Raw genomic sequence first — 25,634 nt, 5'->3', positions numbered from 1 at the left:
GCTTGGCTTCAGACAAAATCCGTACGCAAGGGCAATGTAAGTGTAGGAAAGGATGAAACCGCGTCTGTGCACCAGTAAGTACAGTCATGGCCAAAAGTTTTGAGAATGACACAAATATGAATTTACACAAAGTTTGCTGCTTCAGTGTCTTTAGATATTTTCGTCAGATGTTACTATGGAATACTGAAATATAATTACAAGCATTTCATAAGTGTCAAAAGCTTTTATTGACAATTACATGAAGTTGATGCAAAGAGTCAATATTTGCAGTGTTGACCCTTCTTTTTCAAGACCTCTGCAATCCACCCTGGCATGCTGTCAATTAACTTCTGGGCCACATCCTGACTGATGGCAGCCCATTCTTGCATAATCAATGCTTGGAGTTTGTCATAATTTGTGGGTTTTTGTTTGTCCACCCGCCTCTTGAGAATTGACCACAAGTTCTCAATGGGATTAAGGTCTGGGGAGTTTCCTGGCCATGGACCCAAAATATCAATGTTTTGTTCCCCGAGCCACTTAGTTATCACTTTTGCCTTATGGCAAGGTGCTCCATCATGCTGGAAAAGGCATTGTTCCTGGATGGTTGGGAAAAGTTGCTCTCGGAGGATGTGTTGGTACCATTTGGTAGGATGTGTTGGTACCACTTTATTCATGGCTGTGTTCTTAGGCAAAAGTGTGAGTGAGCCCACTCCCTTGGCTGAGAAGCAACCCCACACATGAATGGTCTCAGGATGCTTTACTGTTGGCATGACACAGGACTGATGGTAGCGCTCACCTCATCTTCTCCGGACAAGCTTTTTCCCAGATGCCCCAAACAATCAGAAAGGGGATTCATCAGAGAAAATGACTTTACCCCAGTCCTCAGCAGTCCAATCCCTGTACCTTTTGCATAATATCAGTCTGTCCCTGATGTTTTTCCTGGAGAGAAGTGGCTTCTTTGCTGCCCTTCTTGACACCAGGCCATCCTCCAAAAGTCTTTGCCTCACTGTGCTTGCAGATGCACTCACACCTGCCTGCTGCCATTCCTGAGCAAGCTCTGTACTGGTGGTGCCCCGATCCCACAACTGAATCAACTTTAGGAGACAGTCCAGCAAGCGCCAGGACCTTCTTGGGCGCCCTGAAGCCTTCTTCACAACAATTGAACCGCTCTCCTTGAAGTTCTTGATGATCCGATAAATGGTTGATTTAGGTGCAATCTTACTGGCAGCAATATCCTTGCCTGTGAAGCCCTTTTTGTGCAAAGCAATGATGACGGCACGTGTTTCCTTGCAGGTAACCATGGTTGACAGAGGAAGAACAATGATTCCAAGCACCACCCTCCTTTTGACGCTTCCAGTCTGTTATTCAAACTCAATCAGCATGACAGAGTGATCTCCAGCCTTGTCCTTGTCAACACTCACACCTGTATTAACGAGAGAATCAGTTGGTCCTGATGATGTCAGCTGGTCCTTATGTGGCAGGGCTGAAATGCAGTGGAAATGTTTTTTGGGGATTCAGTTCATTTGCATGGCAATTAATTGCAATTCATCTGATCACTCTTCATAACATTCTGGAGTATATGCAAATTGCCATCATACAAACTGAGGCAGCAGACTGAAAATGAATATTTGTTTTCATTCTCAAAACTTTTGGCCATGACTGTACAGTCAGTAGTGTTAATCCCCCCCCACAGTCCACACAACCTGACAATTTTCTCATGGCTTCTGGAAAGAAATGCTGTCGGCATGCTCAACCGGCATTACTCATTCAGCCGATAGAAACTTCCAACTGGTTTTCCCCACAAGCAACTAGTCAGAGTCCAAGCCTTCTCAGGTCTCTCCTCCACTCGTTACGGGGTCTGAGCCGCCGAATCCTCCCACCATTAGCTCAGAAAAATGTAAAACCCTAATAATTGGCGACTTCATTACCCGCAATATTAGACTCAAAAATAAGCTTCCAGCAATCATACATTGTTTACCAGGGGGCAGGGCTGCCGATGTAGAGGCTAATCTGAATATTGCCAGAACTGGCAAGTGTAGAGGGATATTGTTATCCACGTAGGAACCAACGATATTAGGCTGAAACAGTCAAAGGTCACCAAGCGCAACATAGTTTCAGCGTTTAACTTAGCTAGAAAGATGTTGGCATCAAGTAATTGTCTCTGGCCCTCTCCCAGTTAGCGGGATGATGAGCTCGACAGCAGACTCGTACAACTCAAATCGCAATTTGAAAACTGTTTCCTGCCCCCCCCTCCCAAAATATATAATTTGTTGATAATTGGTTGTGCCTGGACTCACCCACAAATGGGTCCAAGCCTGGCCTGCTGAAGAAGGATGGACTCCATTCCATTCATCTTATGTCCCAAGATGGCATAGCAGTCAGACGTCCTTTGTCCTCGTCTTGTCGTGTCCCGTGTATATATATATATATATATATATAAATATATATATATATATATATATATATATATATATATATATTTACATCTTTCTTCGCATATCTTTTATATATTTTCTTTTCCAAAAACTCTCCTGCAACCTCACCAATTATTTAAAAAAAAGTATTATTTACCTCAAATCTGAAATCCACAATAGAAGCTAGCCAGAAGCTAGCCAGAAGCTAGCCAGAAGCTAGCCAGAAGCTAACCAGAAGCTAACCAGAAGCTAACCAGAAGCTAACCAGAAGCTAACCAGTTTACTGGCTAACGTTAGTATTCAGCTAACCACGGTTTGTGGTCATCAGCTATCCTTTAGCTCGAAAAGCTATCGCAGTTTTGTACAACGCGACTCAGACCAGAACATACCGGACCTATTTTTCTCTCCATATCCCCGGATTTCAACCGCAAGCTCTGGACATTTACACCTGGATCTCGCAGCTAGCTAGCTGCTATCCGTGTGACTATTGGCTTACGTCGATCCCGGAGCAGACATCAATTATTCCAGAGCTAGCCAGCTGAAGAGTTCCATCAGCCACTCCTGGGCTACAATCACCTATCCGGACCCATTTTACTGCCGATGCGGAGCCCCACCGAGCCTTCACGACTGGACTACCGACGTTATCTGCCCGAGGGAGTTATCCAACTGGCCCCTTCGTCGCGACGTTACCTGAACGCCCATCTGCAGCCCGCTAATCGTTAGCTGTCTTATCGGCTGCTATCTGAATAGGTCTATCTATCGGACTATTTTTCTTGGGTCACTATAACTATATCTATTTTGCCAATTGGATTGATCCCCTCTACCACACGGAACCCCACTACTCTACCGTCGGAAACGCATGAGGTGGTTAAAATCAGACTTCCATCCTATGCTAGCTTGCTACCGATGGCTCAGCTAGCTGTCTGAATCGCCGTTACCCCAACCAACCTCATTACTCACTGGACCCTTATGATCACTCGACTAAGCATGCCTCTCCTTAATGTCAATATGCCTTGTCCATTGCTGTTCTGGTTAGTGTTTATTGGCTTATTTCACTGTAGAGCCTCTAGCCCTGCTCATTATACCTTATCCAACCTTTCAGTTCCACCACCCACACATGCGATGACATCACCTGGTTTCAATGATGTTTCTAGCGACAATATCTCTCTCATCATCACTCAATACCTAGGTTTACCTCCACTGTACTCACATCCTACCATACCTTTGTCTGTACATTATACCTTGAAGCTATTTTATCGCCCCCAGAAACCTCCTTTTACTCTCTGTTCGAGAGGCGACCAATTCTCATAGCTTTTATACACAGCTGCAGTGCCTAGCTCCACTCCTATTTCCCAGGCGCTCTCTTTTGATGACTTCTGTAACCGTAATAGCCTTGGTTTCATGCATGTTAACATTAGAAGCCTCCTCCCTAAGTTTGTTTTATTCACTGCTTTAGCACACACTGCCAACCCAGATGTTCTAGCCGTGTCTGAATCCTGGCTCAGGAAGACCACCAAAAATTCTGAAATCTCCATTCCTAACTACAACATTTTCAGACAAGATAGAACGGCCAAAGGGGGCGGTGTTGCAATCTACTGCAAAGATAGCCTGCAGAGTTCTGTCCTACCATCCAGGTCTGTACCCAAGCAATTTGAACTTCTACTTTTAAAAATCCACCTCTCTAAAAACAAGTCTCACCGTTGCCGCCTGCTATAGACCACCCTCTGCCCCCAGCTGTGCTCTGGACACCATATGTGAACTGATTGCCCCCCCATCTATCTTCAGAGCTCGTGCTGCTAGGCAACCTAAACTGGAACATGCTTAACACCCCAGCCATCCTATAATCTAAGATTGATGCCCTCAATCTCACACAAATTATCAAGGAACCTACCAGGTACCACCCCAAAGCCGTAAACTCGGGCACCCTCATAGATATCATCCTAACCAACTTGCCCTCTAAATACACCTCTGCTGTTTTCAACCAAGATCTCAGCGATCACTGCCTGCATCCGTAATGGGTCAGCGGTCAAACGACCTCCACTCATCACTGTCAAACGCTCCCTGAAAAACTTCAGCGAGCAGGCCTTTCTAATCCGGGTATCCTGGAAGGATATTGATCTCATCCCGTCAGTAGAGGATGCCTGGTTATTTTTTATTTTTTTTATTTTAAATGCCTTCCTCACCATCTTAAATAAGCATGCCTCATTCAAGAAATTTAGAACCAGGAACAGATATAGCCCTTGGTTCTCTCCAGACCTGACTGCCCTTAACCAACACAAAAACATCCTATGGCTTTCTGCATTAGCATCGAACAGCCCCCGTGATATGCAACTTTTCAGGGAAGCTAGAAACCAATATACACAGGCAGTTAGAAAAGCCAAGGCTAGCTTTTTCAAGCAGATATTTGCTTCCTGCAACACAAACTCAAAAAAGTTCTGGGACACTGTAAAGTCCATGAAGAATAAGAACACCTCCCAGCTGCCCACTGCACTGAGGACAGGAAACACTGTCACCACCGATAAATCCACTATAATTGAAAATTTCAATAAGCATTTTTCTACGGCTGGCCATGCTTTCCACCTGGCTACCCCTACCCCGGTCAACAGCACTGCACCCCCCACAGCAACTCGCCCAAACCTTCCCCATTTCTCCTTCTCCCAAATCCAGTCAGCTGATGTTCTGAAAGAGCTGCAAAATCTGGACCCCTACAAATCAGCTGGGCTAGACAATCTGGACCCTTTCTTTCTAAAACTATCTGCCGAAATTGTTGCAACCCCTATTACTAGCCTGTTCAACCTCTCTTTCGTGTCGTCTGCGATTCCCAAAGATTGGAAAGCAGCTGCAGTCATCCCCCTCTTCAAAGGGGGGGACACTCTTGACCCAAACTGCTACAGACCTACAGTGGGGAGAACAAGTATTTGACACACTGCCGATTTTGCAGGTTTTCCTACTTACAAAGCATGTAGAGGTCTGTAATTTTTATCATAGGTACACTTCAATGTGATCCAGAAAATCACATTGTATGATTTTTAAGTAATTAATTTGCATTTTATTGCATGACATAAGTATTTGATCACCTACCAACCAGTAAGAATTCCGGCTCTCACAGACCTGTTAGTTTTTCTTTAAGAAGCCCTCCTGTTCTCCACTCATTACCTGTATTAACTGCACCTGTTTGAACTCGTTACCTGTATAAAAGACACCTGTCCAGACACTCAATCAAACAGACCCCAACCTCTCCACAATGGCCAAGACCAGAGAGCTGTGTAAGGACATCAGGGATAAAATTGTAGACCTGCACAAGGCTGGGATGGGCTACAGGACAATAGGCAAGCAGCTTGGTGAGAAGGCAACAACTGTTGGCGCAATTATTAGAAAATGGAAGAAGTTCAAGATGACGGTCAATCACCCTCGGTCTGGGGCTCCATGCAAGATCTCACCTCGTGGGGCATCAATGATCATGAGGAAGGTGAGGGATCAGCCCAGAACTACACGGCAGGACCTGGTCAATGACCTGAAGAGAGCTGGGACCACAGTCTCAAAGAAAACCATTAGTAACACACTACGCAGTCATGGATTAAAATCCTGCAGCGCACGCAAGGTCCCCCTGCTCAAGCCAGCGCATGTCCAGGCCCGTCTGAAGTTTGCCAATGACCATCTGGATGATCCAGAGGAGGAATGGGAGAAGGTCATGTGGTCTGATGAGCCAAAAATAGAGCTTTTTGGTCTAAACTCCACTCGCCGTGTTTGGAGGAAGAAGAAGGATGAGTACAACCCCAAGAACACCATCCCAACCGTGAAGCATGGAGGTGGAAACATCATTCTTTGGGGATGCTTTTCTGCAAAGGGGACAGGACGACCGCATCGTATTGAGGGGAGGATGGATGGGGCCATGTATCGCGAGATCTTGGCCAACAACCTCCTTCCCTCAGTAAGAGCATTGAATATGGGTCGTGGCTGGGTCTTCCAGCATGACAACGACCCGAAACACATAGCCAGGGCAACTAAGGAGTGGCTCCGTAAGAAGCATCTCAAGGTCCTGGAGTGGCCTAGCCAGTCTCCAGACCAGAACCCAACAGAAAATCTTTGGAGGGAGCTGAAAGTCCGTATTGCCCAGCGACAGCCCTGAAACCTGAAGGATCTGGAGAAGGTCTGTATGGAGGAGTGGGCCAAAATCCCTGCTGCAGTGTGTGTGCCAAAATCCCTGCTGCAGAGTGTGCAAACCTGGTCAAGAACTAAAGGAAACGTATGATCTCTGTAATTGCAAACAAAGGTTTCTGTACCAAATATTAAGTTCTGCTTTTCTGATGTATCAAATACTTATGTCATGCAATAAAATGCAAATGAATTACTTAAAAATCATACAATGTGATTTTATGGATTTTTGTTTTAGATTCCGTCTCTCACAGTTGAAGTGTACCTATGATAAGAATTACAGACCTCTACATGCTTTGTAAGTAGGAAAACCTGCAAAATCAGCAGTGTATCAAATACTTGTTCTCCCCACTGTATATCTATCCTACCCTGCCTTTCTAAGGTCTTCGAAAGCCAAGTCAACAAACAGATTACCGACCATTTCGAAACCCACCATACCTTCTCCACTATGCAATCTGGTTTCAGAGCTGGTCATGGGTGCACCTCAGCCACGCTCAAGGTCCTAAACGATATCCTAACCGCCATCGATAAGAAACAATACTGTGCAGCCGTATTCATTGACCTGGCCAAGGCTTTCGACTCTGTCAATCACCACATCCTCATCGGCAGACTCGATAGCCTTGGTTTCTCAAATGATTGCCTCGCCTGGTTCACCAACTACTTCTCTGATAGAGTTCAGTGTGTCAAATCGGAGGGCCTGTTGTCCGGGCCTCTGGCAGTCTCTATGGGGGTGCCACAGGGTTCAATTCTTGGACCCACTCTCTTCTCTGTATACATCAATAATGTCGCTCTTGCTGCTGGTGAGTCTCTGATCCACCTCTACGCAGACGACACCATTCTGTATACTTCTGGCCCTTCTTTGGACACTGTGTTAACAACCCTCCAGACGAGCTTCAATGCCATACAACTCTCCTTCCGTGGCCTCCAATTGCTCTTAAATACAAGTAAAACTAAATGCATGATTTTCAACCGATCGCTGCCTGCACCTGCCCGCCCGTCCAACATCACTACTCTGGACGGTTCTGACTTAGAATATGTAGACAACTACAAATACCTAGGTATCTGGTTAGACTGTAAACTCTCCTTCCAGACTCACATCAAACATCTCCAATCCAAAGTTAAATCTAAAATCGGCTTCCTATTTCGCAACAAAGCATCCTTCACTCATGCTGCCAAACATACCCTTGTAAAACTGACCATCCTACCGATCCTCGACTTCGGCGATGTCATTTACAAAATAGCCTCCAATACCCTACTCAATAAATTGGATGCAGTCTATCACAGTGCCATCCGTTTTGTCACCAAAGCCCCATATACTACCCACCACTGCGACCTGTACGATCTCGTTGGTTGGCCCTCGCTTCATACTCGTCGCCAAACCCACTGTCTCCAGGTCATCTACAAGACCCTGCTAGGTAAAGTCCCCCCTTATCTCAGCTCGCTGGTCACCATAGCAGCACCCACCTGTAGCACGCGCTCCAGCAGGTATATCTCTGGTCACCCCCAAAACCAATTCTTCCTTTGGCCGCCTCTCCTTCCAGTTCTCTGCTGCCAATGACTGGAACGAACTGCAAAAATCTCTGAAGCTGGAGACTCTTACCTCCCTCACTAGCTTTAAGCACCAGCTGTCAGAGCAGCTCACAGATTACTGCACCTGTACATAGCCCATCTATAATTTAGCCCAAACAACTCCCTCTCCCCCTACTGTATTTATTTAGCTCCTTTGCACCCCATTATTTCTATCTTTACTTTGCACATTCTTCCACTAGAAATCTACCATTCCAGTGTTTTACTTGCTATATTGTATTTACTTCGCCACCATGGCCTTTTTTTGCCTTTACCTCCCTTATCTCACCTCAATTGCTCACATTGTATATACTTATTTTTTTCTACTGTATTATTGACTGTATGTTTGTTTTACTCCATGTGTAACTCTGTGTTGTTGTATGTGTCGAACTGCTTTGCTTTATCTTGGCCAGGTCGCAATTGTAAATGAGAACTTGTTCTCAACTTGTCTACCTGGTTAAATAAAGTGTAAATATAAAAATAAAATAAAAAATTCTAGATGGAGGGGTGCTCTCATTTTATCTATCAACATAGACAAGCTCAAACTCTTCTAGCGCCACAATGAGCTAGGATGCAGGCCCGGCAGCATGCTGTTAGCCTGCCTGCAAGCTTAGTGGAGTCTGCCCCTAGCACAGTCAGCTCAGTTTTCCCCATTGAGAACGTGTCTGTGCCTTGATCTAGATCAGGCAAAACTTAACATGGTGGTGTTCGTCTTAGCAATCTCACTGGAATAAAAAAACTCCATTCCGGTCATTAATCAAAGAGATGGTGATAATGCCTCACATCTCAAAATGGGACTACTTAATGTTAGATCCCTCACTTCCAAGGCAGTCAGTCAAACTAATCCCTGATCATAAACTTGATGTGATTGGCCTGACTGAAACATGGCTTAAGCCTGATCAATTTACTGCGCTAAATGAGGCCTCTCCTCCTGGTTACACTAGTGACCATCCCCGCGCATCCCACAAAGGAAAAGGTCAATTTACAAAAAGGAAAGACTGTATTTTGAGGTTCTAGTCATGAAATCTATGCAGCCTGCTCAATCACTTTTTATAGCTACTGTTTGCAGGCCTCCTGGACCTATACAGCATTCCGTGCTGCACACACAAGCTTGTTAGCTATCTAGCTTCTCTAGTCCAAAGTTAAGCCAACTTTGAAGTTCCTCCATAAAAGCCACTCCTTTGTAGGTATAATTCTGTGGTCCAAAATCAGATAATGCATGTCATCACAAGATGCCTAGCGCTCCAAGCCAAGCCTCATCCACCCTCTCTCTCTCCTTCTCCACACCCGCAAAATTTCAGTTGCATCTCGTGCCCTACACTTGTCTTTCATCACGCATGTAAACAACACACTGAGCTATAGCTTGCCCGCTCTATAGCAAGCTGCTCTATCCGCATTGCATGATTGATAAAGTAATTTAATGTTGAGCTAAACAAAAAAATTCAGACGATTAAAAAGGAACAGAAAGGAGCGATGTAACGGTACTCTTTTGGGGTTCGAACCAGTTCAGAACTTTATTTTGCTGGTCGGAACAGTGGAACGGAACCCCATTCAAAATAAAAAAATAGGTTCAGAATGAAACGATTGGACAATAGTTTCAGTTCCAACCCGAGACACTAGTTTAAAAAAAATCCTATATCTCTCGACAGATACAACCTAAAATAGTCATGGCCTCTAAACCTTCCAGCTTTCTACTGGACCCTATTCAAACTGAAATACTGAATGAGCTACTTCCTGTGCTTGGCCCTCCTATGTTGAACATAAACGGCTACCTGTCCTTCGAATGTGTACCAAACTCCATAAAGGTGCAGTAATAAAGCCTCTCCTGATAAAGCCAAACCTTGATCCGGAATTATTTTTAAACTAAAAATCGGCCTATACTGAATCTCCCATTCATTTAGAAAATAAAACTGAAAAATCTGTAGCTTAGCCACTCACTGCCTACCTGAAGACACATTATGTACGCAAAACGCTTCAGTCTGGTTTTAGACCCCCATTATAGTACTAAGACTGCACTCGTGAAGGTGGTAAATTACCTTTAAATGGCGTCAGACCAAGGCTCTGCGTCTGTCCTCGTGCTCCTAGACCTTAGTGCAGCTTTTGACAATGTCGACCACCACATTTTTGGGGAGAAATTGAAAACCCTAATTGGTCTACGCAGACAAGTTCTTGCCTGGTATAGACATTATCTGTCGGAAAGGTTATATACTGCCTGGTTGCCCACCTCCCCCCCCTGTTGAGTGCTGAAGTGCATAAAAATCCTCTGTCCTCGGTTGCAACACTCACTACCGAGTTCCAAATTGCCTCTGGAAACAACGTCAGCGCAAGAACTGTTCGTCCGGAGATTCATGAAATTGAAGCCCAAGTATCACCATGCGCAATGTCAAGCGTTGGCTGCAGTGGTGTGAAGCTCCCCGGCATGGAACTCTGGAGCAGTGGAAACATGTTCTCTGGAGTGATGAATCACACTTCACCATCTGGCAGTCTGGCGGACGAATCTGGGTTTGACGACCTGCCCGAATGCATAGTGCCAACTGTAAACTTTGGTGGAGGAGGAATAATGGTCTCGGGCTGATTTTCATTGTTTGGGCTAGGCCCCTAAGTTCCAGTGAAGGGAAATATTAATGCTGCAGCATACAATGACATTCTACACGATTCTGTGCTTCCAACTTTGTGGCAACCGTTAAGGGAAGGCCCTTTCCTGTTTCAGCATGACAATGCCCACGTGCACAAAGCGAGGTCCATACAGAAGTGGTTTGTCGAGATCATTGTGGAAGAACTTGACTGGCCTGTACAGAGCCCTGACCTCAACCCCATCAAACGCCTTTGGGATAAATTGGAACGCCGGCTGCGAGCCAGGCCTAATCGCCCAACATCAGTGCTCGACCTCACTAATGCTCGTGGCTGAATGGAAGCAAGTCCCCGCAGCAATGTTCTAACATCTAGTGGAAAGCGTAGAGGCTGATATGGCAGCAAAGGGGGGGACCAACTCCATATTAATGCCCATGATTTCATAACGAGCTGTTCGACGAGCAGGTGTACAGGTACTTTTGGTCATGTAATGTTCTCCAGTGTTCCCCCTATGATTTTTTCTGTTGTTGAATGAGTGTTAGGCCACTTCTGGTGACTTTAAAGGACATTCAACTCCAAAATGCATGAACATGTAATAATGTTATCATCCTTTGTTCTTTACAATATTAGAACCTTAACATACTTGTACTTGACAGTGTTGATGAAATAAGAACGTTAATTTGCTGTTACCGTCGCTAGTTCAGACTGTGCAGCTTTTGGTTGTATCTCTTCCACACTTGACATTGGGAGGTGGTACATTAGGGAATATATTACACTGTAGAGCTGGTTAGGATGGAGCAATTGTATTAGTATAAAATAATTTCCCTTTTTTTGTAAAAATTTAAGCTCAGTATTTGAATTACTTATTTCATACAGTCTTTATTGCTCATCTTTATTAAGGCGTCAATTTCAGACCCCACTGTATATACTATAGCCCAGACAAGTAAATCTCAACAAGTGTACAAAACCCTTACACCTACCCTAAAAATGGGAATCTGGAGAGACAACGGCATTGTCATGGCACAAAAGGTTATCACTGGTAGACTAACAATGGAAAGTCTACCACGGCATCATATCATTAGGATGATCCTCTCCTTTCAATTAGTAACACTGTACAAGACTACTGTGCTCCTTCTATTCTAACTCGCCGTTCTGGATAAGGTGATGGAGGCAAGTTAGCCTAGAAAAGATGAAGAGGAGGAAGATGAGAGAAAAAGAGAAATATAGACAGACGGGAGAGGAAGAGAGAGCGATGAGAATAAAGAGAGGGATAGAGGAGGAGGACGTGGGGAAGAGTGCAGGACTTACAGGTGTCTGAATCATCATGGCTCTCTGGTCCCTCATGGTTCTGACTATGTCTAATGGATAGACGGGCTGACTGCACTCCATCAGGCACAATGCTGTCTCCATGGTGATGAGAACTCCTGTTCGGCCAATCCCTGCGCTGCAGGATGACACAGCAGGGGGGTGGGGGGGCAGGAAGGGGCAGAGGAAGAAGTTTCTCTATAAACTCATGACATCATTTCTACCTTTTAAAACAATGGAAAATATTTTCCTTGCACATAGCAACACACATAACGATATGTTTATGGAATTAAAGCTAGATTAGAATACAGAAATATCCCTATCCCTGGGTGCTATACAGTACTACATTCATTCCAGTGTGTTGTTGGGGCATGTCTTGGCTGAGTCCGAAAACTTGGCTTGAGTAAGGCCTGAGATGTGGATTTATGAAGGCGTGTAGGTGTTCTATACGGAGCGTTCTGTGCTGCTGGGCTGTGTACTACAGCAGTGTGTAGGTGTAGTGTTTCCGCTGCAGTCATTAAACCCCATAGTAGAACAGTTTATCTATTTACCTAGTCGGCTTGTTGTGCGCGTTCCACGCGAGATGAATGCGCCTCAAATATTTCTGTCAAGTTACGAGTGCCATAGGGAGGGAAACATGCATTCTGACAAGCAGTCATAGCACAATAATTCTTGCAATCGTGGGGAAAACAGAAGTTTTAATGTCCTTTGTTAAAAAGATGGGGATCCCAGCATTCCATTCCAAATGTATTTCTCGAATCCTAAATATGTCCAAACTGCACCATTTTAAACTCAGAGTTTTTAGCAGAAGTACGTTACCTACCACTCTGCAATTTGTGCAAAGAGAAGAGTGGGGCTAAATGCAACACGGGTCAATTGTAGGGTAACTTGGGGGTAAAACGCCACCCTACCTCAAAATAGTTTTTGAGTGACTTAAATTGTGATGAAGCAGACGAACTTTAGTTGAGCAAGAGAAGGGGCAACCAGGGAAAGTGTTGGAGCAACATTTTTTGCCATGAAGTGGTTTCTGTAAGAAGTACAGGCAGGGGGTGTTACCCCTGGTGGAGAATTACCCCAAGTTCTCACTCATTTTGGAGTAGAATGTGCTTTCAAAAAGTCACCAAAATTGAGCTTCTCAGTCCTACATGAAAATTGTCCGGGGGAGGGGGCCCTCTTCCAGAAACTTCTCCTCCCACTGCTACAAATTTTGCCAGAGGAAACACTATGTAGCAGTATAGTAGGACAAACAGATCCACAGAGAGGGAGAGGAGTAGCATAGTTTGAGGGAGAGCGAGACTGGGGCTACAGTTAGATAGAGGGACACTGCAATGAACACAGAGTTGTTTAGTGAAAAAAATATTACATTACTTGATTTCCTTGAGTGTTTCTTGCTATATCAAAGGATGTGTGTGTCTTAGATGTGTGTCATGCATTATGCTCCCTACCTGCAGTGGACCACCATGGGCTCATCCTTGCCGGTTCGTTTGCTCCGCACCAGGCTGACAAAATCCAGGAAGTCTGATGAGTCGTCTGGGACGCCGTGGTCCGGCCAGGCCACATACTGGATCTGGGTCAACTCCCGGACCTCCTCGCTCTGTCACCATGGCAACACAGTAAAGTCAGTGCAGCGTTACCATGACACCATGGGGGGGAAATGTGTAGTCTCGTTAAATGGCGTAAAACAAAATGTGTTTTCCCCTTTAACATCTATCAGTGACGCCATGGTAACACACACAGGCTACATGTTAATACTGGAAGCCTCATGGCTGTAGAGGCCAGTCACCATGGCAACATGATACATGCATCACAAGAGAACAGCCCACACAAGTCACCATGGCAACTCAGTGCTGCCGCTCTCATCTTTTAAACGCTTAAAGCGATAGTCCCACTGCTGTGTTTGTAATGCTTTTAATAATTTTAGTACCTGGAAGATAGCCTACTGTATTGAGGAGGACTAGCTGTGAACCACCATTTCTGTATGTTTACTTTGACTTCCAAATAGCTAACATTACATTAGCACTGGTCATTGGGAAAAAACAATGACTTGTGAGCATACTGTTACCTCGAAGTGTGTGAGGGTCATGTCTCGGACCAGGAAAGCAGAGTTGCCCTCCTCAGTGAGACAGGCCACCTGGAAGTGGCCGTACGTGGCAGTGCTGTCAGTGTTGGGCCAGTACTGATGACACTTCACCTGTTGGTATAGAGCAACATAAGCCTTTAGCCTCAGCTTAGGAGCCTCAGCCATGGGAGAAAAGAGGATAAATACATACGTCTTTACCCAAAAATATAATCAAACAAACGGAGATACAGCTGTCTCTCGATCGCAAAGTTGATTGTATGACACGTACCCGTCCCCTCTCCACCTGAGTGGTGAGCATGACCACCACGGAGGAGCCTTGCTCCCAAGTCATCTGCCAGAAGTCTGGGCAAGTGTTGGGCAGCGGGCCCTGGCACGCAATGTACCGGTTGATCAGGCTCGACGCCGGGATCTCCATCTACAGTACAGAGAAGAGTAGAGAAGAATAAGACCTGTGTGTATGGGTGTATGTTGGGTGAGTGTTCTGTGGTGTGTGTTGCTGTGTGTTAATAAATCCAACAGTGTGTGGGGTTTCAGTCTTTGGAGTGGAGACTACACCATCGTGGCCAATAGAAAGCCTATTATAGACCTGCTGAACAAAAACGCCACGGTTGGTGTGGGTGGACTGAGGCGAACAGCACTCACGTTTATGTAATTTGCATTAATGTAGTCATCTGTGCTTTTCAGAATGACCCGCGTTGCGTCGTCTATAAACAGAAGAGGAGGGGAGAGAGAAAGAAGGAGTGGAGTGTGAAATGGTGGGTTAACAGTCTTAACACAGATTAACTAAGAAAAGTAGAGTGAACTGTGTGTTTGATACTCACAAGGTGAGATGTCTCTGTAGCGGTTTTTGGAAATGTTCTGAGGTAATTTGGCACACAACATTGTCATTCCAGGCCTCTTCCGGTAAAGTTGCTGTGAGAAAAGAATAAGTGTAAAGAAAATATATGATCATATATTTTTTTTTTTAAATCATGATCTCGGGAAGGTGGTGGGGCAAGGGGAAGTCCAACCGGTCCTGGCAAAAGCGGAGGCCATCAAATCTTCCAGTGCCAGCTTCTCACCAGGAACTGCGCCGATTCTTGGGAATGGCAGTCTACTACCGGGCTTTTTTTAATGTTGTTACAGGCTTTGGTTTTCCTATTTCGTGGTTGGACGTTACCACATGGGACGCACCTATTGGTGTCACCTCATTAGTCAGTATGTTACACCTGTGCTGGTTTGTCATCTTGTTAGTGGGAAAGTGTTTCACCTGTGCTGGAGCAGGTGATATTTAAGAGTGGCTGGCCCAGTGCACCAATTGTCTTGAGAGATGTGGAGGGTTAACACCTTTAGTTGTCTTTTAGGTCCCAATTGTTGTTGCTTGTCAACTTTCAGTGAACACCCCATGAGTGTCTCTCAGAACCTATCCTAAAACCCACCTGTTTTGTTATCAGTGACTCTTTGTTAGTTCCCTTTTTTGTTTGAGCTTCCATTTTTGTTTTTCTTGCATGGGAACATAACAAAATTGATCATGTTGTGAGATGGAAGTTACTTTCTGTTGGTTGTGAGCGAACTTGTCCAACAAAAATGGTCTGAGAATGTTTGCTATGTCTTATAGGCCCACATCTTTGGATAAGCTGCTTCCACCTGCTGTGTGTGGAATTCATAAGATGCTGCTAATCTTTCAAATGAACATACATTGATACATTGTATGTGAAGTGCAATAGCAGATAAAGACCAAAACAAAAATATTAGTATAAACCCACACATTGTCTCAGTGCATGCCGGTATATTCGGTCTGTGTGTGTGCGCATTTCCCTTATTCTAGTGTAATAACACAACAGGCCAGAGAAACAGGAAGCTGTTAAGTGCGCCTGATGAAAGACAGGAAGTTATCGGAATGCGGAAAATAAATTATACGACTGGTGTTCCTCACCACATTAAACGAGCAGTCGACGCATCATTGAATTAGCATTTTGTTTTAAAGTAAACTACTTCACTTGGCGATTATTCCTCACAGTAATAGCATAAGTCATTTTCTTCTGTGCCATGAAATAAAGTAAAACATCAATAAAGTTGATATTGTAAAACTTGTTTAACAGTCAAATGCTGAATTTCCCTCCAGAAAGTGGTAACCTCCCTTGTGCCCTTGAGGTCAAAACAATAGAGCAGAAACTAGGGGGAGCTATTGCTCTCATCACACATCCAGTCACCTCAGAAAGACAAAAGAGCAGTGAACAAGACCAACATGAATCGAGGTGCAACCAAAAATCACAATAATATTAGGAAAAATTGATGCGAGTATTGCTGACAAAAGCTTTTACATTTGTAGGTGAGGGGAGGACTCACATCAAACTGGGTGAGTACTCCCCCGCTGATCAGACCCTCCTTCAGGGTGTTAATGGAATCCCTCCAGGCATCCTGGTCCAGCTGAGAGGGGTCCTGGGGAGACTTCTCTGGGATGTACTGAAAGTCTGGCTCAGTCTCCTGCTTCTCCTCCACCACGTCATAGATGGCTGGGGACATAGGGAAGCAACACGGTTAGTTTAGAACAGTGTCAAGAGAAGAACGGCATCCTATATTATTAATGTACAAGTCTAAGGCTTTGCTCAGTTTTAATATTCACACCAGCAAACCACGTAATAAGCAATTTATAAGGTATGCATTTTTCTAATTGGAAATCTATAGTGTTGTTATTGGAAGGTAGCCCAACTTTTGTTTGGTGTCACCTGTTCTTCAAACCTGTACTGGGATGATTTGGCCTGTTTTAACCTGAGCATTGTAATAATAAACCCAAGGAGATGACTTAGTAATGTAAGTGTAAACATTTAACAAAACCTCTCCTCACCATTGGGCCTGACCAATAGGATGAGCTCTCCTGAGTGGCTCTCACAGCTGGCTTTGATGAACATGACCACCTGGTCGTGAGTGTGCTCTGAGATATCACGACCGTTGATCAAAACCACCTGGTCACCTTCGTTCAGACGAGGGACACACAGGTCAGCCTGTAGAGGGTTGGAGAAGAATGCAATCAGAACACAGTTGGGTCAAGTGGTTAGACTGATACTGGGGAGGATAGACTACAATACTAGGCCTGCATTCATAGAGTAAGTGTCTCAGAGTACTGAGTACTGATCAAGGATCAGGTTTGCCCTGTCCATATCATCCTTCATTATGATCTAAAAGTCAAAACGGATCCTGTATCAGCAGTCCTACTCTGTCTCTGTGACCCTTTGTGAATATGGGCCCCGTAGCAATAGCTTGTGGTAAATTACAACAAAGAGGACTAACTGTTGTTGGTTCACTTTGACTTCATCACCAGAGTAACATCCTGAAGCCTTGTTAGCGGAGCTGTGAATGGACTGCTGCTAAGTGACGTCAAATCAGACCAGTTAATTTACTGAGCTACAGCACAAGTGTGAGTTTACTGTACGACTGGCTCTTCTTACTCCAAACAATGGAACGTTTCATATGCTGTGTGTGAGAGTCAGAATGAGAGTGAGTGGGGGAAGAGAGAGCGAGAGGGAGGAGAAAGAAATAGCAAGAGTGAGACGAGGGGTAGATATACAGAGAGCGAGAAATGGAGAAAGAAATGTGAGAAATTCAGTGTGAGTGAGAGGGCGGAAGTGATAGAACAAGTGAGAGGTTGTTTGATTATCTCAGAGAGGACAACATGAGTATGTGTACTGTAAATATATGGGGTGTTGCTAGTGATGGGTGGTTAACATACGGATGTCCCAGGGGCCACACGAGACACAATGACAGGCATCTTCTGATCAGCTCCACCCTAAAACCAAGGTAATGGAGAGAGGTAAATAATCTGCCTATTATCCGGAGTGATATACAGGAGCAATTTGGGTTCAGTGTATTGCTCAAGAGCACAACAGATTTTTCACCTAGTCGGCTCGGGGATTCGAACCAGCAACCTTAAGGTTACTGGCCAAACACTCTTAAATGCTAAGCTACCTGCCGCCCTATATAGGATCAGTATTAGTAGGGCCAGTAGATTACCCTCTGGGCGCATGTTACGGCATATAATTATATAAGGGCATCTACTGTAGGCAGAGGTCTCACCTTGACATTGAAGCCAAATCGTCCACTATCATCCGGCCTCATCTTGAGCAAAACCAGATTGTCGTGAGAGACAACACCGTTCAGCTGGAGAGGAAGAGACAGAGATGCGTTAATACATGTCTACATTGGAAAGGCTATCACAGCCTAGAGAGCTTCTGAAGGGCCTAGAGTTCTTAGAAAACCTAAAGGTCAAGAAAACCTCCTGGCCATAGTTTTAAATCATTTCTGTACAACTGAATTAACCCATTGTGGAACATCATGAAAACCATGAAGCGTAAAAGTGGCAGACAGTCAGGGTGGTTCATAGGCTTACACCCCAAATGTCTACAGCCCAAAAGCCTGTTTTAGCATGGGTAGCACCATTGAGGACTATCACCATTTTGAAGTAGTCAAGTGGGTGGGAATTGCTATGGGTTAAGGATCACATAATGATGAGACATAAATCTACAGTTAACTGCCAAATAATAGAAAATATTGAAATATACAAAGTATATTGAAAGCAGGTGCTTCCCCACAGGTGTGGTTCCTGAGTTAATTAAGCAATTAACATCATGCTTAGGGTCATGAAAAAAAAATGGTGGGCAGACCATTATTTTGTCTACCATGGCAACGCCCCCATAGGATGAAAATTCCCACATCCAGAGGGAACGAGTGGTAGTGCTGAGCGATTAGTGCTTTTGTAAGGTCGGCTTGGTTTCGGTTCGATAATTTAAAAAAATAATCACGGGTTTCGATTTTGGTTTTGATATTACATACAGTGCATTCGGAAAGTATTCAGACCCCTTGACTTTTTCAACATTTTGTTACATTACAGCCTTATTCAAAAATTGATTAAATACACCCCCCCCCCTTCAATCTACACACAATACCCCATAAAGACAAAGCAAATATAGGTTTGGAAAGTTTTGCAAATGTATATATATATATATATATATATATATATATATATATATATATATATATATATATATATATAAAAAATATATTTACACATTTACATAAGTATTCAGACTCTTTACTCAGTACTTTGTTTAAACACCTTTGGCAGCAATTACAGCCTCGAGTATTCTTTGGTATGTGTTACGAACCCCTTTGGCCCTGCAGTCTAGGGGGGATGGAAACGAGACCCGTAACATATCTCATGCAAATCATAACAGTGAAAAGGAACAGTGAGAACTAAAAACAACAGACAACATAAATCTACCGTCAAACACTTAAGGTTTATTGTTCAAACACACGGTAAATGGAGGGGGGGGGGCTGAACTGGACCCAAGCAAAGAAATAAGAAATATCCAAAAAACCCTAAGCTAGTCTTACTTGCTTAAATAACCGCTAGCTAACTAACCAATAAAATACAGTGGGTGGTCCGCCCAGTTCTAACTAGGGTTCTTAGACAAAGTTTTCCTACGGGTAATGTATGCCCATGGGCAACTTGGCTTTGTACCACCTTTTCCCACCAACAAACAAACAGTCATACACCATAACAATACATACTCACATAATAATGGACAAATGTGACATGTAGGTACAAAAACAAAAGAGAGGTAACTGCAGAGATAACTGATTGGGATACAATTAAACCAAGGGAAAGGGGATGTGATTGGGTAAGGGAAAAGGAGCAGGTGTGTCTTCTGATTGGCGACTGATTGGCGACTGATGAGTGACACCTGTGACTAGGGCAGAAGGAAAGAAAATACACACAGGATACCTGTATCCGTAACAGTATGACACTACAAGCTTGTGGCACATCTGTATTTGGGGAGTTTCTCCCATTCTTCTCTGCAGATCCTCTCAAGCTGTCAGGTTGGATGGGAAGCATCCCTGCACAGCTATTGTCTGGTCTCTCCAAAGATGTTCGATCGGGTTCAAGTCCGAGCTCTGGCTGGGCCACACAAGGACATTGAGACTTGTCCCGAAGCCACTCCTGCATTGTCTTGGCTGTCTGCTTAGGGTTGTTGTCCTGTTGGAAGGTAAACCTTCGCCCCAGTCTGAAGTCCTGAGCACTCTGGAGCAGGTTTTCAATCAAGGATCTCTGTGTACTTTACTCAGTTCATCTTTCCCTCGATCCTGACTAGTCTCCCAGTCCCTGCCACTGAAAAACATCCCACAGCATGATGCTGCCACCACCATGCTTCACCGTAGAAATGGTGCCATGTTTCCTCCAGAAATGATACTTGGCATTCAGGTCAAAGAGTTCAATCTTGGTTTCATCAGACCAGATAATCTTGTTTCTCATGTTCTGAGAGTCTGTAGGTGCCTTTTGACAATCTCCAAGCAGGCTGTCATGTACCTTTAACTGAGGAGTGGCTTCCATTTGGCCAATCTACCATAAATGCCTGATTGGTGGAGTGCTGCAGAGATGGTTGTCCTTCTTGAAGGTTCTCATATCTCCACAGAGGAACTATAGAGCTCTGTCAGAGTGACCTTCGGGTTCTTGGTCACCTCCCTCACCAAGTCCCTTCTGCTTTGATTGCTCAGTTTGGCCAGGCGGCCAGCTCTAGGACAAGTCTTGGTGGCTCCAAACTTCTTCCATTTAAGAATGGAGGCCACTGTGTTCTTGGGCACCTTCAATGCTGAAGAAATTTTTTGGTAACCTTCCCCAGATCTGTGCCTCGACACAATTCTGTCTCGTAGCTCTATGGACAAATCCTTTCGACCTCATAGTGCATGTCAGAGCAAAAACCAAGCTATCAACTGTGGGACCTTATATAGACAGGTGTGTGACTTTCCAAATCATGTCCAATAAATTGAATTTACCACAGGTGGACTCCAATCAAGTTGTACAAACATCTCAAGGATGATCAATGGAAACAGGATGCACCTGAGCAAAATTTCAAGTCTCAGCAAATAGTCTGAATACTTATGTAAATAAGGTTTCTGTTTTTAATTTATTATAAATTTGCAAACATCTCAAAAAATATGTTTTCCCTTTGTCATGCAAACAAGCCATTTGCCACACATGCCTGCCATCATTCACTTTGAACTGGACTGTGTGTTTACAGGCAGCTGCAACATGGTGACTTTAGATCATTACAACACATTCGCCAAAAGCCAGAAAATACACCTGAATTGATTTCTGCAAATATGTAAAACACCACGGTAGTCCTCTTACATTAGGGAACTTTACAATCCTATTGATCAAACAACCATGAGAAGGTAGGCTCTCTCCCTCAGTTATGAACATCAACAAGAAAAAAACGAATGCTAGCCAGAGCAAGATGGGCTAAAATATAACAGAGGAACATTAGATAAAATCTCTCAAAATTACACTGATAAACAAATGGGGAATTGTAGTCCACTCGTTCTTCTGCAGCTTGCCTGCCTGGCTAAAGTTGGCTAGCTTGCAATAACTACTTCCAGATACAAATTATGGAACACCTCACTGACCATTTTACTCGCCCTAGCAGAGCTGGTTAGCTAGGCTGTTTACATGTTATCTAGAGCGTTTGTGACTAACAAATAATTGTATTACCTACGTTTACTGACACCGGTCATATTCAGCGGGTGTTGCGCATTTGTAAATTCATCAGTTATTCTGTGCTCTGGGACACTAAAGACGACAGTGCTCTGAAATCGGAGTAGATAGCATATCTCTTGCGTTCGCAAATTCACTCTAACTGGATAACAGTCGTTCAAGTTCTTGCTAGCTAACCAAATGGCACCTGCTGGGTATAGCCACCAAAAAAACGATATCGGGGAAAAGTCATTCACTCACCACTCCAGGCAGCAGCTCTATAGAGATGACTGGGAATTAAATAATAAAGTCATCAAATAAAACAAGTATTTTATTAAAGTGTAAAAGTCATGTGAATAAATGGTCAAGTGATGAGCAGTAATAGGCAGTTACTACCATCATGGGACTTTTAGCTAGCTAGCTAATGTTACTGTGTTTTTTGCTTGCTACATAAATAGATAAGCTAGCCTATTAGCCATGTTATGACTGACTGGTGATCATTGCGCTTACTAGTTTGATTGTGTTGACATTCCTAGCCTAAGTTACATTCGTCTGTTTCTGTCCAAAATATTAAGTAATTGAAACTGAAAAAGTGCATCCCGAATGGAGGCAGCAAACAATGCACTAGGCCATGTGATTTACAACCTGATAGCATTTTTTTTTTGGACTACCAATATTAAATCATGCATTGAACTGCATGCCATCTATTCTGCCAGCAATGCCTTCGTGTGCATCATGGAACATTGAGTCAAATAAAACCTATTTTAAAAACCTCATAAAAAGCTGGTTTTGTAGCACAAACTGGGAATTTGATATTTTTGACTTGATATTATGATTGTCTGTTTTATATCTGCAAAATAGTTCAACGCTGTCAGTTCCACTTTAAAAGCACTGGTTTAATGCTGGAACACTGAATAAAACAATTACTAAAAGTCCCATGATGGTAGTGACAGCCTATTACTGCTCATCACTTAACCATCATTTATTTACATGACTTTTACACTTTAATAAAATACTTGTTTTATTTGATGACTATTATTTCATTCCCAGTCATCTCCATAGAGCTGCTGCCTATGCTGTCTGACAAAATCACTATTTTAGTAGTTCTTCAAAGTAAATAAGGCATACTTTTATGACTGCTGAATACCAACAATCAAATCAATTAGATCATGTACTTTCAACCTCAAAGCAACTGCTTTCTATCCCTCTCGATCAAGCGTTCTCTCGTCTCTCTTTCTGCTCCGCACAGACCAGACAAGTTTAAGCAGGCTCGCAATGGATCATGGTCATTATAGTTAATTACCAAGTTTTCTGCACAAAACTGTTGAATATTGGCCTGTTGGAATTCCCAACTACATCGCACAGTTCAGGCTTCATACGACTTATCTCCACAGAAACTGCACATCGAGCTCACAGATAAAAATCTAACGAAATGGAATTCAAATAATTGAACAGACGTTGGTCAATTAGTTGTTTAAAAAAAATAACGTTGGTTAATAAGTTTTTAAAAATTATCACTCGGTACTAACGAGTGGTCACTGAATGGTTTGATGAGCATGAAAACGATGTAAACCGGAAATCCATGGCTCTCTGTCACCAGATCTCAACCCAATTGAACACTTATGGGAGACTCTGGAGCAGCGCCTGAGACAACGTTTTCAACCACCATCAACAACACACAAAATTATGGAATTTCTTGTGGAAGGGTGTTGCATTCCTCCAAGAGAGTTCCAGACACTTGTGGAATCTATGCCAAGGTGCATTGAAGCTGTTCTGGCTCATGGTGTCCAACGCCCTATTAGGACACTTCATGTTGGCGTTTCCTTCATTTTGTCAGTTAGCTGTAAGTCTATGGGGTGGTCTTACCGTGGATTTGTCAGTTGCCATGGGGATGTCATACATCTCATTGATGTGGTTGTCTAGGAGACTCTGCTGGGAGTGGTCCTGGATGATCTGGCTCAGGTTCTTCCTGGACTGTTTGGGAGGCAGGGCCGGGGGCTGACCATCTACTGTCTCTGGGGATCTGTAGAGAGAGACAGTGTTAGCTAATGGTACCGTACATTCTGTCTGTCAGTCAGTGAAGTCCTTGATCCTTTTTCAAGATAAGACACGTTCCATTTCCTAAAATCCAACAGAACTCAGTAAACCATTGAGCGAATCAGAGTTTTTGGTTTAGCTGAGACTCCAGTTGCTCCTGTGGCCATTGGCCAATAGCAAAGCAGAGCTGCTACAGTACATTCTCCAACAGGGAGACACAGTGGGTGTGTGTTATTCTGTGTACCCAGAGTCATACATGCACACATACAGTTGAAGACAGAAGTTTACATACACTTAGGTTGGAGTCATTAAAGCTCGTTTTCAACCACTCCACAAATTTCTTGTTAACAAACTACAGTTTTGGCAAGTCGGTTAGGACATCTACTTTGTGCATGACACAAATAATTTTACCAACAATTGTTTACAGACATATTATTTCACTTATAATTCACTGTATCACAATTCCAGTGGGCCAGAAGTGTACATACACTAAGTTGACTGTGTTTTTAAACATCTTAGAAATGTCCAAAAAATGATGTCATGGCTTTAGAAGCTTCTGATAGGCTAATTGACATCATTTGAGTCAATTGGAGGTGTACCTGTGGATGTATTTCAAGGTCTACCTTCAAACTCACTGCCTCTTTGCTTGACATCATGGGGAAATCAAAATAAATCAGCCAAAACGTCAGATTTTTTTTTTTAGACCTCCACAAGTCTGATGAACATCCTTGGGAGCAATTTCCAAACGCCTGAAGGTACCACGTTCATCTGTACAAACAATAGTACGCAAGTATAAACACCATGGGACCACGCAGCCGTCATACTGCTCAGGAAGGAGACGCGTTCTGTCTACTAGAGAAGAACGTACTTTGAGGCGAAAAGTGCAAATCAATCACAGAACAACAGCAAAGGACCTTGTGAAGATGCTGGAGGAAACAGGTACAAAAGCATCTATATCCACAGTAAAACAAGTCCTATATTGACATAACCTGAAACGCCGCAAAGCAAGGAAGAAGCCACTGCTCCAAAACCACCATAAAAAATCCAGACTACAGTTTGCAATTGCACATGGGGACAAAGATCGTACTTTTTGGAGAAATGTCCTCTGGTCTGATGAAACAAAAATATAACTGTTTGGCCATAATGACCATCGTTATGTTTGGAGGAAAAAGGATGCTTTTGCTCCATTTGCTTGGTCGCAAATGGGTCTTCCAAATGGACAATGACCCCAAGCATACTTCCAAAGTTGTGGCAAAATGACTTAAGGACAACAAAGTCAAGGTATTGGAGTGGTCGTCACAAAGCCCTGACCTCAATCCTATAGAAAATGTGAGGGCAGAACTGAAAAAGTGTGTGCGAGCAAGGAGGCCTACAAACCTGACTCAGTTACACCAGCTCTGTCAGGAGGAATGGGCCAAAATTCACCCAACTTATTGTAGGAAGCTTGTGGAAGGCTACCCAAAAGTTTGACCCAAGTTAAACAATTGAAAGGCAATGCTACCAAATACTAATTGAGTGTATGTAAACTTCTGACCCACTGGGAATGTGATGAAAGAAATAAAAGCTGAAATAAATCATTCTCTACTATTATTTCACATTCTTTAAATAAAGTGGTGATCCTATCTGACCTAAGACAGGGAATTTTTACTAGGATTAAATGTCAGGAATTGTGAAAAACGGAGTTTAAATGTATTTGGCTAAGGTGTATGTAAACTTCTGACTTCAACTGTACACACACAGCGTTGGTCCAATGCGGTTTCTGTCCGCCACTTTCTCTATAGTTGTTGCTAAGTGATAATTGCCGCTTCCACGTTGTGGTGTTTATTTCTGATAGTTTTCAAAACCTATGAAGATGTCCATTGAATGCAGACATGCAATTTGTTGACACCACAACACAGTACAGACTAGGATACACATTATCCCAAAAGCGGCGCGATAAAAATGTCTTAAATACGCTGCTATGTTGTGCTTGTTTAAAGCGGGTAACTACAGAATTTCACCACGAACATTTAAAGAGTAA

The 25,634-nt window shown here is 43.6% G+C and overlaps 1 protein-coding gene across 1 annotated transcript in view; it reads right to left on the bottom strand.

Moving 5' to 3' along the window:
- LOC120058310 (tyrosine-protein phosphatase non-receptor type 4-like) overlaps positions 1–25,634 on the bottom strand; it is a 121,793-nt gene that overhangs the window by 9,372 nt on the left and 86,787 nt on the right. Inside the window, exons 16-26 of the mRNA XM_039006877.1 lie at positions 23,444–23,600; positions 18,124–18,207; positions 17,780–17,836; positions 16,898–17,054; positions 16,399–16,565; positions 14,892–14,982; positions 14,713–14,774; positions 14,339–14,485; positions 14,053–14,181; positions 13,436–13,584; positions 11,994–12,129 (exon numbers count right to left, since the gene is read on the bottom strand). Of these exons, the coding sequence (XP_038862805.1) occupies positions 11,994–12,129; positions 13,436–13,584; positions 14,053–14,181; positions 14,339–14,485; positions 14,713–14,774; positions 14,892–14,982; positions 16,399–16,565; positions 16,898–17,054; positions 17,780–17,836; positions 18,124–18,207; positions 23,444–23,600 (1,336 nt within the window). The remainder of the gene's footprint in view (positions 1–11,993; positions 12,130–13,435; positions 13,585–14,052; positions 14,182–14,338; positions 14,486–14,712; positions 14,775–14,891; positions 14,983–16,398; positions 16,566–16,897; positions 17,055–17,779; positions 17,837–18,123; positions 18,208–23,443; positions 23,601–25,634) is intronic.

This window comes from Salvelinus namaycush, chromosome 13, assembly GCF_016432855.1.
Source record: "Salvelinus namaycush isolate Seneca chromosome 13, SaNama_1.0, whole genome shotgun sequence".
Lineage (NCBI taxonomy): Eukaryota > Metazoa > Chordata > Actinopteri > Salmoniformes > Salmonidae > Salvelinus > Salvelinus namaycush.
This window is presented reverse-complemented; position numbering and strand designations above follow the sequence as displayed.